The sequence below is a fragment of the Carcharodon carcharias genome, chromosome 15 (genome assembly GCF_017639515.1).
Source record: "Carcharodon carcharias isolate sCarCar2 chromosome 15, sCarCar2.pri, whole genome shotgun sequence".
Classification (NCBI taxonomy): Eukaryota; Metazoa; Chordata; class Chondrichthyes; order Lamniformes; family Lamnidae; genus Carcharodon; species Carcharodon carcharias.
This window is the reverse complement of record NC_054481.1, coordinates 10,139,520-10,156,545: the sequence shown is the minus strand read 5'-3', so window position 1 is coordinate 10,156,545 and position 17,026 is coordinate 10,139,520. Positions and strand designations below refer to the sequence as shown.

General features: G+C 41.1%; 1 protein-coding gene across 1 annotated transcript in view; it reads left to right on the top strand.

Moving 5' to 3' along the window:
* Nucleotides 1–14,681, top strand: part of mfsd1l (major facilitator superfamily domain containing 1-like) — a 41,198-nt gene extending 26,517 nt beyond the window's left edge. The window contains 9 exon segments of the mRNA XM_041206204.1: nucleotides 1,912–2,075; nucleotides 3,452–3,535; nucleotides 3,538–3,566; nucleotides 3,800–3,900; nucleotides 4,802–4,913; nucleotides 6,682–6,819; nucleotides 8,967–9,106; nucleotides 12,133–12,244; nucleotides 14,598–14,681. Coding sequence (XP_041062138.1) covers nucleotides 1,912–2,075; nucleotides 3,452–3,535; nucleotides 3,538–3,566; nucleotides 3,800–3,900; nucleotides 4,802–4,913; nucleotides 6,682–6,819; nucleotides 8,967–9,106; nucleotides 12,133–12,244; nucleotides 14,598–14,681 — 964 coding nt within the window.
* Nucleotides 14,682–17,026: the final 2,345 nt, after the last annotated feature.

Genomic DNA, 17,026 nt, shown 5'->3' with positions numbered 1-17,026 from the left:
TACCATCCATTCTTAATTAGCACATTTGTTTAGATAATATCACCAACTTCAACACCTCTGTGTTCTTTTGTTCTTTTGTCTGTGACATCTTTTGATGATCTGCTCCTATCACTGCTTGCTTGTCCCTACAACCACACCCCCCCTCCACTTCTCTCCCCCGACCCAAACCATCCCCCCCCCCCCACCTTAAACCAGCTTATATTTCACCCCTCTCCTTGGATTCACCTAGTTCTGTTGAAGGGTCATGAGGACTCGAAACGTCAACTCTTTTCTTCTCCGCCGATGCTGCCAGAGTTTTTCCAGGTAATTCTGTTTTTATCATGGTTTAATGGGTGGGTTTGCGCATTATCATGTTTAAGAATCCCATCTAGAAAATTGTTGATCGGTTGGAATAACCTTCATCTTTTTAAGAAAATCAAGCATTTGAAAATGTCTTTCATATGACTTATCATCATCAGGGACTGAGATCCCATTAATGAGAATTTAAATCTAAATCCTTGGGAAGACTAAACTTGAAAGTGTGTGAGTTCCAAGGCTAATCTTGCTTTGTAGTGATGCAGCCAGTGCAAGTTCTGCATCTGTGTCGGATATACTTAGTGCATTTATTTAATCAGAGCTGCTGAAGTCAGCCCTTAGTTTATTGGGCAGTGCTAGTGGGTAAGTGAGGTGCAGTAGGTTGCTTGGGAGCTAGCAGGCAATGTCAACACTGCCTCGGGTGAAACTGCCTGCTATCTTTTCCTGGCCATGGACAGCGGGATGAAGATTGCCCTGCAGGAGTGAGCTCAGTGCGGGGAAGCTGCAACAACCTCCCTGTTGAAAATATGCAGTAACACCCCTCCCGCCTCCTCTCCACCCATACCCACCAAAGAAGGGACTCCAGCAGAGTGAGTTAGTCACTATCTATGAAAATAAAGCATACTTCAGTATTTTGCCCGAAACTCTACAGATTCTGTAATGTGTTTTGCCTGGATTTTGTGTGTGTGGTTTTTTTTTGCCGGTTGAAGGTTAGGAATTTGTTTTCCAGATCGCTCACCTTTTGTACTCTTTTCCAGTTATTTTTGGATAGTTGTGAAGTTTTGTCTCCCAGTGTTTATTTACACGGCTTCCTGTCTGCATTGGGATTCTTTCTAAGGGACCTGCTTTGGGGGATTCAGAACCACAAGTTACAGCACAGAATGAGGTCATATGAGATCCGCAGTGGGGTTTACAAAAAAAAAAGCCTGAAGTCCTTGCCCTCTGCGATGTACCAGTGGCTGGGTGGGAATAAGTAAACCCTGCCTCGAAACCCCGGGCTCCAGCTAGTAATTTCCATTCAGCAAGCGCATTTCTAAGTAATACATCCATAACGTTAAACCTTAGAACAATCAACTCATCTCACCGCTGCCCCTCCACCCTTGTTCCCCTGAAAGCTTTTTGTATCTTTCTGCGCTTCAAATATTTCTCCAAGTTTTCTCTTAAAATAAGCGATAGTTCCTGTGTCAACCACTCATTTTGGGGTGTATTGCCAAGGTTGCAGATAATCCTCCGCTGCCTCCTTCAAGTGACCATTCTTCATGTGTCACCTTGGACATTTAGGGACAGGGCAGTGCACTATCTGGGGAGTTGGACAGTGGTGGCAGTACATCTGAGTCTTACCCTGTTCTGTGTCTGACCATCACATACATAGACTTCTGACAGCAGAAGCCCCGGAATGGAATCCTCCAGTGAATATTTTCTTTGCTTCAGCCACCCCAGCTCCCCTGCCCACAATGTCTGTAACTCCCGAGGCTAATTGTTAAGGTCCAACTCTGCCCGAGTTGTGAGCTAACCAGAGGTTGAAACCATATCTCTTGCATGTAAATTGGATCATGCATGCATTTACCAGTAGTCACTTATTCTCTCTCTCTCTCTCTCTCTCCCCCTCCCCCACCCCCAAACTGTTCAGCAGCGGGTAATTGCTTTCTGGTTCAAAAGAAAGGAGCTGTCGCTGGCTTTTGGACTGGCGATGACTTGCTCTCGTCTGGGCAGTGTCTTCAATTTCTTTTTAACACCATCTTTTGAGAGAAACTTTGGGATTCAGTGGATGCTTTGTGGAGGTAAGAAACTTATTTTATTGAGGGAATGAGAGGAGTTTTGCAATTTTTTTAAGGACAAGGAAACGGGGTGGAGGGGGGGCGGGGGGGGACGACGACGACAAGACATCTCTTTGAGTGTGTGAGGAAGGTTGAATCAATCTTGTGTTGATTAGATAGTATTATGGGATTAAATCTAAATGTTGGGCCCTGGTTAGAGATACTAAGTCAGTGTGATCTATGAATATCATAATGCATTAATTGGTTTTATCCAGATTATATTCTTCAGTTAATATTTATATCAATTAGTCAGTAACTTATATGCTATCAGTGTTTAAGTTGGACCCTGATGTATACGCCAGCCCCAGAAATCATGTTTTTATTTTGCATATACTTGATGAATAAGCCGACTCCCATTTTTCAGCCACAACATGCTATCCTTGCCTTAGTAGTCAGCCTCAATTTTTCACCCTATAAATTTATGCTTTACATATTGGTACCTTTATATCTGGGTGCAAGCGATCAAGCAGGTGATATGGGCTGTGTTGTGTAGAAAACTGATGAGCTCATGACAGTGAAGTGCTTTGGGACATTCTGAATGACACTATATAAGTGCTAGTGAGTGGCAGAGGAAAAACTTTATACAGTGATAATTTCAAGTGTTGAGGACTGAATAAGTTAAGCTTGATGCTTATTAGCACCATTGGGTTTCTTAGTGCACTGCTACCTCTAACTTTACAATTGGGTACCTTATACCTTTGGCATAATCTCTTTCTCAAGGTGTTCGTTCATTTTAAATCTCTTCATGGCCTCACCTTTCCCTACCTCAGTAAACTTCTACAGCCCTATAACCTCCCAACCCATGAACTTCCTGCCTCCCTGTTGTGGTTTCCATGCTCTAGAATTCCTTGTTAATTGTATATCAACTTTGGTTAAATATGTGCAGGTGAAAGGCATTGATTGGATTGTTAATGAGCACATATAGGTACTGACACTGGAATGAGGGTTGAGTTAGGAGGTATATACTTGTAATGTTCCACTCTGTGAATAAATCTAGACGTAGGAAAGAATGGCTCTGGTTTCATTCTTCACTAACTGGATATGAGGAGATTACCATTCCTTTTTAAATTTTTTCCTCCTCTCCATCTCCTTCTCTTCATTTTAATATATTTTTTCACCAAGCTTTTGGACGCATCCTAATATCTCCTTTGGTTCAGTGACTGTTTCTTAATGGAAGGCTTTGAAGGACTTGAAAGTTTTGTAAAAAAGATATGATGTAAAAGCATGAGGCTGCACTCAGCTAAAGTAAAGGTCTGACTGCCACTGGTGGGACAATCTGAGCTTTGGGATTGGTGCAGTTTCTGCTTTTAGAGTGATTTTCCTGTGGTTTATTTTCTCAGGCACATTGCTGTGTGTTCTTAGCTTTTTGGCAGCCATCATTGTTAGCATCCTGGATAGAGTTGGCATAAAACAACTTGGGCTAGATGTGTCCTTCAAGAGGAATCCAAGAAAGTGGTGTGTAGTTCCAGGACCTTGACAATTTATTCTTCTGTAAATATTTGTATTTGTCATTGAACTAAGTATCTGTTATAAGCAGCTGGAATGGAGTGTGATCCCAGATCACTGAAGTACACTTTTAGAAGTAGGAATCCATTAAGAATTTATAGCATATTATTGTCTAGATGGACTTTAGCTTCCAACCTCTACCATGACCCTGTCATCTTACCTTTTTTGTTCTTCTGTCTCAGCGCTTCCAAGACATTTGTTATTTGTCTCTCCGGTACTGGCTGTTAGTGTTCACCATCATGTTCTTCTATAATGAAATCTTTCCTTTTATTGCTGATGCCAGGCAAGGAGAGTCCATCTATTAAAAGTCCATTATTCAAAGTGGTACTGCCATAATCCTCATGGACCCCACTGATACTTCTGTGGGATTACTGTAAATTTTCTCCCATTCTTCTCGCACTCCTTTCCTTGCCTCGAGTAATCCAATAGTGCCAGAGTACAACCATTGGCAAATAAGTTTCTCTATGAACCTGGAATATGAATGCTTTGCTATTTATTTAAACGATTTCCCTTGCATTTTCCCAATTGGTCTTGGGAGCTCATGTCTTCAGGAGGAAGTTAGTTGGTCTGCTTTGTATGGTGCAATGAATTTCAGTGGCCTTCAGGCACACTGGTCAAATATCCATTCTTCATTGATGAACCTCACCTATGAATATTAGCAGAGTGTTTGACTGTTTGACGGGCATTGAGTAAAAATGGTGCAGCCAGATGCCCTTTAAAGGTTCAGCCATATGATTCTGCTGTTGCTGGTATGTGAATGGGGCTTTGGTCTGAGGAACACAATACACACAACCAATCTCATCATACACAACACAAAAACAGCATTACCTGGAAAAACTCAGCAGGTCTGGCAGCATTGGCAGAGAAGAAAAGAGTTGACCTTTCGAGTCCTCATGACCCTTCAACAGAACTGAGTGAATATTAGGAGAGGGGTGAAATATAAGCTGGTTTAAGGTGGGTGGGGGGAGGGAAGTGGGGTGTGGTGTGGTTGTAGGGACAAGCAAGCAGTGATAGGAGCAGATAATCAAAAGACTACTATTTGAAATTCCATTTAAATATTTGTTGCAGTCTTCAAGACTAATTATGAAAAATTTAAAGTATGGAAACCAAGTACTCTTTACTGAAATTGTCTGTTACTTTACATTTTTCACCTAAATTTGATGAGGACATTATTTGTTTTTCAGCAAGTTCATTCAGGATAAATATTCTGGGTACAGTCAGCAGGAAACTTCCTATATTGTTGGTGCTATCTTTGATACTTCATTGGTGCTCTTTTCTATAGGTGGAATCCTCATTGTGAGTACTCTCTGGTTTATCCAACTGCTCAGCAGTTCATTATCATGAGGCATGTGAGAGACCCTGGTTGCCGGTGCTTAATTATCCCATTATATATGGAAATAGATCTGGATAGAGCTTGGAGTGAACTTTAATCCAAAGTGAGGCTTTGGTAAGGAGGTTTTGTGATGTAGAGGTAGCGTCCATACCTCTGGGCTAGAAGATGCAGGTTCACTTCAGGACTTAATGGCCACAGAATGAATGTTTATAATCTGGCCAACAGCTTGATTATCAGCCTGTAAGTCCTCCAAATATGCCTGATGGCCAGTGGTAAGAGAGGAAGCGTTTCCTGGTCAGTCATACTGCAGAAGGCAATGGCAAACCACTGCAGTACTTTGGCAAGCATAATCATGGACCAAAGATAAAAACAAAAAAACTGCAGATGCTGGAAATCCAAAACAAAAACAGAATTACCTGGAAAAACTCAGCAGGTCTGGCAGCATCGGCGGAGAAGAAAAGAGTTGATGTTTCGAGTCCTCATGACCAGTCCAATGAGAGTCCATAGTCACCAATGCCCTCTTAAGGCATGATACCTGAAGGAGAAGGAGGCTTTGGTAAAAATTTAAAAGAAATGAATAATCTTGGACTACTGCAGTTTTATATGCTTGAATCACAGTCCATCAGTGATGTGGTCCCTTCTCCCATATTAAAATATTATCATGGTTTATTTGTGGTAATGCAGAACATAATGTGACAGGAAAGTTTAGGAATCTTTATTTTAAAAAAAATGTACTGACAGTTTTACACATTTAACAGTGGAGCAAGTGAAAGTTTACTGACTTCAAAACTAAATTCAAACTGAAATTAAAGAAAATTAATGAACTAAGTGAAAGTCACTCATGTGATTACATTTGGGAGTTCTGGGTTAGGCCAATAGATGGAGCTCTCTTCTGCCCTAAAAAAAAGTTTGTATTGTTAAAAAAAAATCAGGTTTAATCTGTACATCTTTTGGACCTAAATTTTTCATGACTTAAATGTCATATTATCCAAATTAATTTGCATTCTCACCACACTTCACCCCCTCCCCCCCCACCTCAAAAAAACCTCCCTCCCTCCCTCCCACCCATTTTCATGTCCTCTACTCTCTCATAGCTTCAATCACAGGCATGGCCATCTCCAGGCGCTTCCTTATATCGATCACCACTCACATCCACCTATACCCTTCCTATCCTGCTCCCTTCTGCATCTACCCAAGTTGTTCATGATGGTGCTTTCAAGCTGGGAATTGCTGAGTCTTTGGTCTTTCATTCACCACAATACTTTGCAGCTGGAAACTGCTTGAACTCTCACTAGTTTCCACCTTTTGATGCCCTTATGCCCAGTCAAACTTGTATTCTCTCCCACCCTGGTTGTTCTCTATAGTACATCATTACTAACAATATTTCAAAGGGTGCAAACTTGACTGGTGGTTTCATTCAGTACCAGATCTGGCTGCATAACAATTTATTTCTTAGTTGGTCATGAGCTATCAGGGAAAAGAGGAAGTATCAGTAAAGACCTAAAATAGGGGCAATTGTAAAGATTTAAAAATTAAGGAAGGATAGAAAGTGTGCTTCCTCAGAACTTGAACCTCCTTTTTTTTAAAAAAAAAGGTTGATTTAATGAATTAGTTCAGCTGCTTCGTCATACTCTTTGATCCTGGGCACTCCAATAGCTCACAATCATCTTGACTACTGTGAAATTCTCTCATTTGTTTATCTATAAAATCTATCGATTTTTTTCCCCCCAGGATGATGTAGGTCTGAGAGGAATACTTGTCACAGTATGTGCTGTGCTGATGCTCCCAACGTTTGCAATGCTGGCGTTCACCTTTGTACCGTCATTGGTTTCCACAATATGGTTGGGGGTTTCCTACTTGTTTATTGCTGTAAGATGTTTTTATTTTTCTCTGATAATGAGTAATCGCCTTTCCTTTCTCTTCCCAAAACCTCCGCCCTCCATAATTCACCTAAAATATGTTTTAATAAAGGAGTTTGCCATCAGACCCCTTTTTTTTCCAAGATTAAAAAGGAAAATTGCACTCCCAAAGAATTCTCATAGTTTACGCAATGAGTGTTAATAATGTAGAAGTTATTAGCTTCAAGAAGTTGTAATTGTGAAGAGAGTGCATCGAGAGTGATAACACAGCTGAGCATCCACTGCATGTTAATTCAACTCCCTTAGAAAGCAGTACAGTAACATTCTCATATGGAGGGTCCAAAACTGTTCAAGAGCAAGGGGTCTGGGAATTGGCACATGCAGGCTCTGAAAGTTCATTGACCTGAAACTTTAACTCTGGTTCACTCTCCACACAGATGCTGCCCAACCTGTTGAGTATTTCAAGCATTTTCTGGTCTTATTTCAGATTTCCAGCATCTGCTTTTGTAACTCTTTTGAGTACAAACCTGTTTCCATCTGTTTCAGATGAAGTTATATTGTTTCATAGTTTGCCATTGTGAGATTTGAACTCTTGAGGTTACAAACCCAGTACCATAACCACTTGGCTATTTCATCTGCTTTTGTATTTGAATCCTTTATTTGCAATAAGAACAAGGTCAGTTTCAGTACAACCAATGGCAATCTGATACTAATCTAATAAGGAAGATAAGGCTCTCCCTGGTTCAGTTTGGTATAGAGTAGTTAAACAGCTATTCCAGGCTAGCTAAACATTCATCTGGATAACATAGTGAATAAACGATGCTACAAGTGCAGTGTTTAAGCTTTGTTGTTGGTCTTTCCAAGGTGGAAGAATTCGATTAAAGTAACTGCCAGGAATCTCAGATCCCTTCAGTGTACAGTAATGATTTTAAAGAGTAAAACTTTGTTGATGAAACCTGCTTTATTTTCATGCAGAATTGTCACTGGTGCAAATGTTATCTGGAAATTTCTCAGAAGTGTTTTTGCCCAGGGTCCAGTGGTTTTTGGGCCCTCCAAGAAATGTTACAAATATTGCTTTCTAAGGGACTTGAATTAGCATAGTTAAATGCTCAGCCGGGTTGATGACTCTCTATGCATCCTCTTCACAATTGCAACTTCTTGAAGCTACGTTATTATTATTAATAATAATAATCTACGTTATTAACACTCTGCATTAACTATGAGAATTCTTTGGAAGTGTAATTTTTTTTTGAACCATAGTCACACTATTTCTCTACCCAAGGGCATGAAGTTTGGGCTCATTCTTATAATAGTAAACGATACCTGACGATTGGCAAGTAATCGACCTTGCCACTTTTGACAAGCTGTTGAGCATGTACTCCTGCCTGGTCCCATACATGGGTCTCTGGGGCATTGTCTTCATTTAAAACTGTACTCCCCGGCTGCATATCAGTATCTACCTGGGAAAGCAGCCTGTATTTTCTAACTCAAGAAATTCAGAACACATAATGCTACTTAGCTGAAAACATACTCAAACTACCTTTAATGATTACATGGTTCAAGCTATTCTGACACAAGTTTAGTCACTGGTCTTTGGATCAAACTGCTAAACAATTGTTTGGTTTACATAGTGAATAAACGATTCTACAAATGCAGTGGATATGCTTTAACGTGGTCTTTCCAAGGTGGAGGAGTTTGGATTTAAGGAGCCTCAGATCCATTCAAGGATCTAGGAATGATTTTAAAGTGCAGAACTTTATTGGTGAAACTTGCTTCACTTGCTTGTAGAATAGTCTTGGGCACTGGTGCAAATGGTATCTGAAAATTTCTTAGAAAGCCCCTGGTGTTTTTTAAAAATGTTTTAAAGGTGCATTGTTTTTCCCCATGGTGCAGTTGGGAGCAAACATTTTTGATTCAATTTCATGGCTTTTCATGTATAATAATCATATGTATTAGTGGCGCAGTGGTAATGTCACTGTAATCCAGTTATACTGACGCACTAGAGACATGGATTCAAATCCCACCACAGTAGCTGGTGGAATCTAAATTAAATTAATAAATCTATCTAAAGCTAGTAATAGTGATAATGCTCCCAGGAAGCACCTAGGATATTTTGCATTAAACACATGATATAAATACAAGATGTTAGTTCCACAGGCATGTTTGTGGCCATCAATCTTCCTAGTAGTTTCTCGGGCAAATGTTGGAACAGCTCTGGGGCTTGCAATTTCAGTGCAAATGATTGGCGTATGTCTTTGTAATTTGATTGTTGGCCTTATCCTTGGAAACAATTCCAGGTGAGGGGTTTTATTTTTTATTGTCCACAATAAAGTATGATACCTATTGTAGCCTGTCATCTGAATTATGTACCTCTTCTTCCTTTTTACTTTTAACTGTCTCTATTTCTCCCACTACCTGTGCGAGTTTACTGTGTTCCATATTAATATGGAGGGGGTGCCTTCATTGTCATCTGCAAAGGAAGAAGCAAGTGAGGCTGCTTGGTCACATCAGTCAAGCAGACAGTGGGTCCATATGCGATCTTAAAACGGGTGGTACAGGGTGAGCAACACGTCATAGTGAGCAGGAGGAGATGAGGGAGGCAGAGGCAGTAGTGGGCAGACCCCTTGTGAGGATGGAAGACAGCCGCATCCATGCTCAGCTGGGCAGAGGTGCACAGCCTTCGGAGTCTCACACAAGGTGGGTATTCCTCGGGCATTGAAGGGAGATGTGTGCCCACATGTTGGAGTTCCCTGAGGTGGTGCAGAGTTATAGGTACAGAATGGAGTCCAATCATAGTGTGCAATGCAGTGTCTCAGTCTTTTGAGCTTATAAGCTCCTCTATTGAGAGAATGGCCAACCTTGTGGAGAGTCACACGGGGCATCAGTCTGACTGTGTGTAGGAGCAGTGTGCTAACATGCACAGAATGTAAGAAATGTTCTGTAGCATTGACTGGTCAGTGTTGTCAATGATGCAAAGATGCATGGAGTGGATGCTTCTTGCAACCCGGCTGGTGGTTCCCTTAGATGCTCGAGCATCTATCAAAGGAGAGATGATGTTGAGGGGGACTGCCATCAGAATCCGATACTTTGACCCCTCTGACTGGAAAGCCACCTACAACAGCATGATCCTGTGACAGAGGCTGCCCTTGCATTGAAGCTGGTGGAGCAGCCCGTGGACTTGCACCCATTGACACCTTGGTGAGATGAGGGTGAGCGCCATGGGTAATTTGGTTTCATGCAAACACAAGCGAGCAGGCTGCTTCCATCTCATCCCCAGCCATAGGGGGAACACCTGGGTGACATGTTATGTTTGAATATAGTTATGAGAACTCTATAGAGTAGAAATGGTGTTTGAATCAAGACTTTAGTGTTTCCGGTCTTTGAAATTGAGGGAAAAAGGGGGAAAACATGGGGAAACAACACACAGGTTTGTGGCTGATGGTGATTTGTGTATCATTCATTCTGGGGAGCCATGGAAGAGGGTTCTCAGCATGGTGGATGTGCTTATTTAGATGAAGTTGAGTATCAGACCCGAGTGTTTTCCAGCATAAGGTGCCCTCAGAAGAAACATTCCTGGATAAGAGCTGCATCTGCTGCTGAGGTTATTCCTCATTGCGGCTTGTCTCCAATTCGGAGCAACTAATCCCCAATTGCAAGAAGGGCTTTGCCTCCTGTGACAATTATGGCCCCCTGGGGTCCCCTGCAGTCCCACACCCCAACTACATCAACGCTCACCAATCACTGTCGGGGAACACTGATAATGTGACAACCACTGTGTGCTAATGAATGAAGTGATCCCCGAGCCTTCCCTCTCTTATACAGTGTTCTGACTAATACTCATATTTACAACTGGCTCTTCGCTCCAATGCCATCTCCTCCCCAAGGACCCTCAGTGTTTCCTGTGCCTCCTCTCGAAAGTTGCAAACTGCCCAGTAACAAGTTGATAGTTAGCTCATTTGCTTGACAAATTACAGAACCGCCACTTTAAGGCCCCTCGCCACTGCTTTTCAACTACGTTTCAAAAATCACAGCGTGTAATTGGAGTTGAGGCCAAAATGAGATCAGCCATGATCGTATTGAATTGCGGGGCAGGCTCGATGGGCTGAACTGCCTACTCCTGCTCCTAGTTCTTATGTCAGGACTGCGTTGGAAACCGTCACACCTCTGGGTGCAATTTTCCAGGCCTGCCCACCTCTGTCACCCGACAAAAATTATTGGCCCCATGTGTCCATGCCTGTGAAGTCAGGTGACAAAAGTGTGAAGTGTTGCGCACATTTTCCACACTAACTTGGTCCACTTACATTGTACTTTTTAAAAAAAAATCCAGCTAAACTTTTTATAAGCCACTGAATGCAAGCTCATTACTTTCCTGGCTCCTTACTAAAGCATCGTTCCATGGGTGCTGTTGATCATTTCCCCATGCCCCACCACCCACTGTCTTGTTTACTGTTTTCATGCCACTGCTTTGATGTCAATGGAGCTGTTCAGCAGCAGTGCAAGCTGGAGTCAAATTCTATCCTGTCTTTGTGCAATGTTCATATTTGCAGAAGTGCGTAGGTTGCTGCATAGCAACCATGAGCGGGTACCCTGTGGCCACACCCCTTCCAAACCTGGATTCTTTGAAACCAATTGTAATGCCTTACAAGTCATTCTAGCTTGAGGTCAGCAAGTTCAACATGAGCCATTGTCAATGCTAGTCTATATAGCTCAGCCACTCCCTGGGTAAGCTTACCAAACCTTTGGGAAAATCCTGCAGGAAACTTTTAAATTGTCTTTCAAAGATATATTGGAGTAAATTAAATGAAAGCAGGGCAATACTTGACCTTAAAGTTACTGGTGTGTGTAATGGTCAGTGGGAGTTGCGCTGGAGGCTTTGAAAATCTAACTGTAAATTATTGTTGAGATCCTATGGTTTGTGGCTGAACTGAATATATCAGGATGGGAAGAACATAATGGTGTATTTGGTCAATTATAGCCGTTGCTTTCTTATGTAAAATTTTGCTAGTGTGGGGGCGTGCCATGGAATGACAGCAGGAACTTGGAGGCGGGGGGCAGTGGGGTTCTGGGTGGGGAAAGAGGTTGCCCATCTCTCAGTCCTGTATATTGGGATCTAGTCATGGCCATGTTGCTATCAAAGGGAGATGAATACTTGCACGAGTGAGCTAATCATCCTACTTTTGCTTGGCATCCCTAGCGCCAGACTCGAGAATTAACTGAGGCCCGAGAATACCTTTCTCGCTCCCCTTTTGGAAATCCAACAGGATTGAAGGATTTTTCTGGCTCATCAACTGCCATTAACACATCTAGTGTATTTTTCATGCAGTGATCTGAAGATCCCAGTGCGTCACTGGCAGCAGATGATGATCTTCATGATGCCGAATACCTCCAGCTGCATCATCACCTCCATCTTTCTCAATATAGTGGACAACAGAGAGGTAAGGGTCTTACCAGTAAGGTAAGCAATTGGCTGCAGTGAAAAGTTCACAGGACTGTGCATGTTATTTATCATTCGATGCTGCTTGGAGTAGTCATGTGGCAAGGTGCTAAATGGAGTCATTCACTCAGATAACATATTCCATATCCTAGGAGAGGGCTTCTGCACATTACTGTTTCCATTTGTCCCCAGAACTGGGTGGTGCAGTGAGTTAGGTGCTGGCCTTTGACCTCTGGGACCTGGGTTCAAACCTATCCCAGACATATGGAATGAACATCACTTGTCCAATGGCTGTAAAGGTCCTATACGAAATAAGTTTGTGCAGTTTCTGTCTCGTTCATACTGGACACAAGTTGGCAGCTTCACTCCAGAAAGGTGTAAGGATGGTTGTGGTAAATGGAGAAAGTGCTACGTTGGTGCAGTCAGGCTGGTCTTGTATGGTTAGGGTTGAAGCATAGTGTAGAGGGAGTTTGAACCTGACTGTTCCGTACCTGGCCTGGATGCACTTAATGCAGATACTGTGTGTATGAAATGGACATTATTACACTCCTCAGCGATCTTTTATTTTCTGTCTTTTTACTCATGTTGCTTTTTTCCAGTCAAGCTTTTAGTCACATTTCCTAACTCCCCTTTATTGATTTTATTTTTCCTTTTGCTTCCTTTGCCACCCCATCAATCCACATTACTTTTTAGAAATTTATTCTATGTCACTGATAGTGTTATGTAAGTGTGTGATGCTGGTGTATGTTTCTTTCATATTTAAAACTTGATTTTTCTATCCAACTCCTTTCTTTTTCCCTTTCCCTGGTTCTCTAATTTGGGTCAGGCTGGCCAACGGTAGCAGCCAGTAACACAGATTACTACCGTGGTGCATATTGTGGACTGAATGTGGAACTTTCCTAGTTTGTACATTCCTGTGATGATGGCTTTTCTTCTAGCCCAACAGAGAAGCCTGGGGATGGGGATGGGGAGGGGGTAGGGGTTGAAGAAAAAAAGTAGTATTCACATCTCTGGCCACTTCCTCTCTCAGTATCATGAGGATGCTGATTGGTGATAACCAATAAAGCCCATAACACTGGAGTTTTAGCTGGAATTTGAAAACAAACACAGTTCTATATAGACCAGTGTATTCAATACACTGATACAACTCAGTAATTAAGCAGCACTTTGCCTTTCATTGCTCACCCTCTACACAGAACCCTCAAGTTTTCTATTAGATACCTGATTAACCCTCCTATTACTGTGGAAGCTGAGGGATAAAGGATCTAGCAGTTCTATTACACAATTAAGAGATTAAACACGCAGTAGCCTTTGTTTAAAAGTTCCCTTTCCTCCTCCTCCTCATTCCTCTAAGCATGTATTATCTGGGTTCTCTGATTAATTGACTCATGTCAGGAAGATATAATAATTTTCATAAAGTTATTGGAATTTATAATGAAGTAGAGTAAAAATGGAGCCTGTGTCTATGGGTATGTGTGTAGGTTTTAATTGAATCACAGACAGCTAGTCTGGGTGCTTTGATGTATCAGATGGGAAACTAGGTTTGAAATGCTAAATAGGTAAACATGGGGGAAGTTTTAGAATGTGAGGTGTAAAGGGAACATTTGCATTTTTAAATAAACTAGAGTAGCTTGAATTCAAAAGAGGGGGTGAAATGTTACACCTAGGTAGAAGAAGTTAAGAAACAGTGTTTATTTTTATAAAAGATTACTAGTAAAATTAGTACTCTGATAAATTCTTATTATTAGAGAGGTAAAGTCCAAAGACATAGTGAAACAATGGGAATTTGCATTCAAAGGAGAAAATATGTATAAACGAGAGAAGGCTGTGTGTAAGAGCAGGCATTTTAAGATCTAACGCAAGTGTGAAAAGCCTCCAGTATCTAAACCTCAAGCTGCTGTCTACAAAGAACTAAGGTTAAGAAAATTCATTTTGAATTCGACTGTTCAGGGTGTCATGTTACTTTGCCTGGGTCTTTTTAAAATCTGTGTTTTTCTGTTGCCTTAATGGAGGTGTAACTGGGAGATAGATTAATCAGGGGAGCTGGAAGTTATCATAATAGTAATTTATAGACTTATATATGTACTTAATCATTTCTTCTATTAATAAACATTTAATTTAGTTTTTAAAAAACCAATAAGACTCGGTGGACTTATTACTACTGAATTCAAGGAATACATCTCGAAATAAATTTACAAACTGCAAAACAGTTGTGGCAGTTGTTCCAAGTTTCCCTTTGGGATTTGAGCAGCTCAGCATTAACCATCAGCTGTACCACAACACTCATCATTTTTTGAAACAGCAACAACTGCCTCCTGTTTCTTGGCAACATTTTATTATGTTTCTGCTCTCAGGATGGCACATTGAACAGAACCACAAAGCATTCAGAAGCTGCACAAGAGCAATCTTATATCCTCTTTGCTAAGGAGGAGCAGTGATGAGAACAGAATTAATGGAGGTGACAGGAACAACAATTTACCTCCGGAATAAAAATGGAAAATGGACTATTCTCCAGCAGAATAGCTGGTGGTGTTTTTTAAATTTAAGTGGAAATCCACCAGTATGACCTATTGTTTTATGTCAAAAACATCACAATTCTCAATCACAATAAGGCAATAACAATATTGTAGCTGAACTAGAGAATTTATTAAATCTAATAATGTATAATATTCTATACAAGCCTTTATTAAATATTGTAATCTATTTACTCATGTTTCTCACTTTCTCCAGTCCTTGCAGTTATTAAATATGTGACTTTCACAGGGAATTAGAAGCGTGATGCTAGGGGTAAGGACGTGGAGCATGTAGGAGAAGCCCTGGTTTTCTGTTGTTCTCTACCAAACCTGCTGTTGGGTTAGATGCTTTACATTATGTAACATTGCAAAAGGGAATATTTTAATTTTCTGTAAGTCTGACAGATGAAAGTGTTTTCCTTTATAAAGCACCTTACGTCCTCAGGCCAGCAAAAGAACTTGCAACCAATTATTCTTAAATATTTGCACTATTACATAGGTCACAAGGTGTGATTTTAACTACCTTTAGTCAAATACAAACAAGGGGTGTAAAGTGAGAGAGTGGGCCTGCGCAAGTTGGTGGAATAAAATTGTGTTATATCTCTGTTCTTCAATGCCATAATGAGAGTTATCATTTCATGAGTAAAACAGTTTTACTGAGAACTCTGTGAATGTTTCTTGTCACAGCATTATTGTGCTGTGACAAGTTTACTCTTTAACAACAAGATTGTTTGGTATGTTAGTAAAATTATGGAGATTCCAATGTGTTTGCTTGACTCAAAATCGATCTTCAATTTCTCAGTCTTCACTTTCAGTCATTCCTGGATCATGCACAATGTTCAGATTGGCTGTCTCAGTTGCTTTCTGTCCCTGCAGGCACTGACAAACTAAAACTACTGGTTTGGTTTGTGTTGGAAATAAAGAATTTAACTGACCTTTAAGCCTCTCAATCTGTCATTTAAACAAATGGGAACATTGCATTCCCTGTCAATACTGATGATATTGTTTCCATTTCTGGGTTGAATGTTTTTCCTATAAAATCTAAGTAAAGTTACTGGTGACAATCAGAAATTCATTATTTGTAGGAAGGAGGATGTGACACATTGGATGAAAGGATGTTGATTTACTATCTAAACTTCACTCTTATTGGTAACTCATACATTGGCAATAATACAATTTAAGTGAGGGAGTTAATGATAGGAATCCTACTGGGTCATGGATGTTTAGAGAATTAATTGTCAAATGTGTTTAATTGAAAGTTGGAGACAGCTGAAAATGACTCGGTACAGTCCTTAACTCAGAAGGGTGGTGGTGACCTCGTGGTAATGTCATTGGACTAGTAAGCCAGTTGTCATTTCAGGTGACTAGGTCAATGCCAGGTGGTCTGCCTGGTTTATCAGCTTTTTATAGCAGTTTGTGATACAATGAAGGACATTAGAGAACCAGGTGGGTTTTTAACAACAATCATGATAGTTTTTTAGTCATCGTTATTGAGAGTAGCTTTCAATTCCAGATTTTTATTAATGAAGTGCAACTTATTAATTAATTGAATTTAAATTCCACCAGCTGCTGTGATTTGACCCCATGTCCCCAGAGTATTAGCCTGAGCCTCTGGGTTATTAGTTCAGTGACATTACCACTACACTATCATCTCCCCTCAACTTCCATGCTCGGTGGGCACCGCGGGGACTGGGGTGTTTTGTTGACCCCTTTAATCACATTTTGATTTAAAGTTTGTAAGGTTCCTTTAAATTTTTGTCCTTGGTTTTACAGCTGACCTGAATTAGGGGCTGTGCCTGATTTATCCCAATTTTGTTGATTTGGTTTAATTGTTTTCATTTAAAAGATTATCATCTCCCCTCAAATAAGTAGCAAGTAACATTCACAAGTGCCAATCAATGACCATCTCCAACAAGAGAGAATCTAACCATCTCCCCTTGACATTCAATGCCATTACCATCGCTGAATCCCTCACTATCCTGGGGGTTACCATTGGACAAAAACTGAACAGGACCAGCCATATGTATACTGTGCCTGCAAGAGCTGATCAGAGGCTGGGAATTCTGTGGAGAGTAACTCATCTCCTGACTCCCCAGAGCCTGTCCACCATCAACATGGTTCAAGGCCAAGTTGGCCATTAACAGGTCCAGGCAGCGGGCGATCGACGGGGGAGTCCCGCCCGATTGTTTGTCCCTCTTCCGCGGCTACGTTCGCTGCCAGATGTCCCTGGAGAGGGAGCACGCGGTGTCTGCTGGCACTCTCGAGGCCTT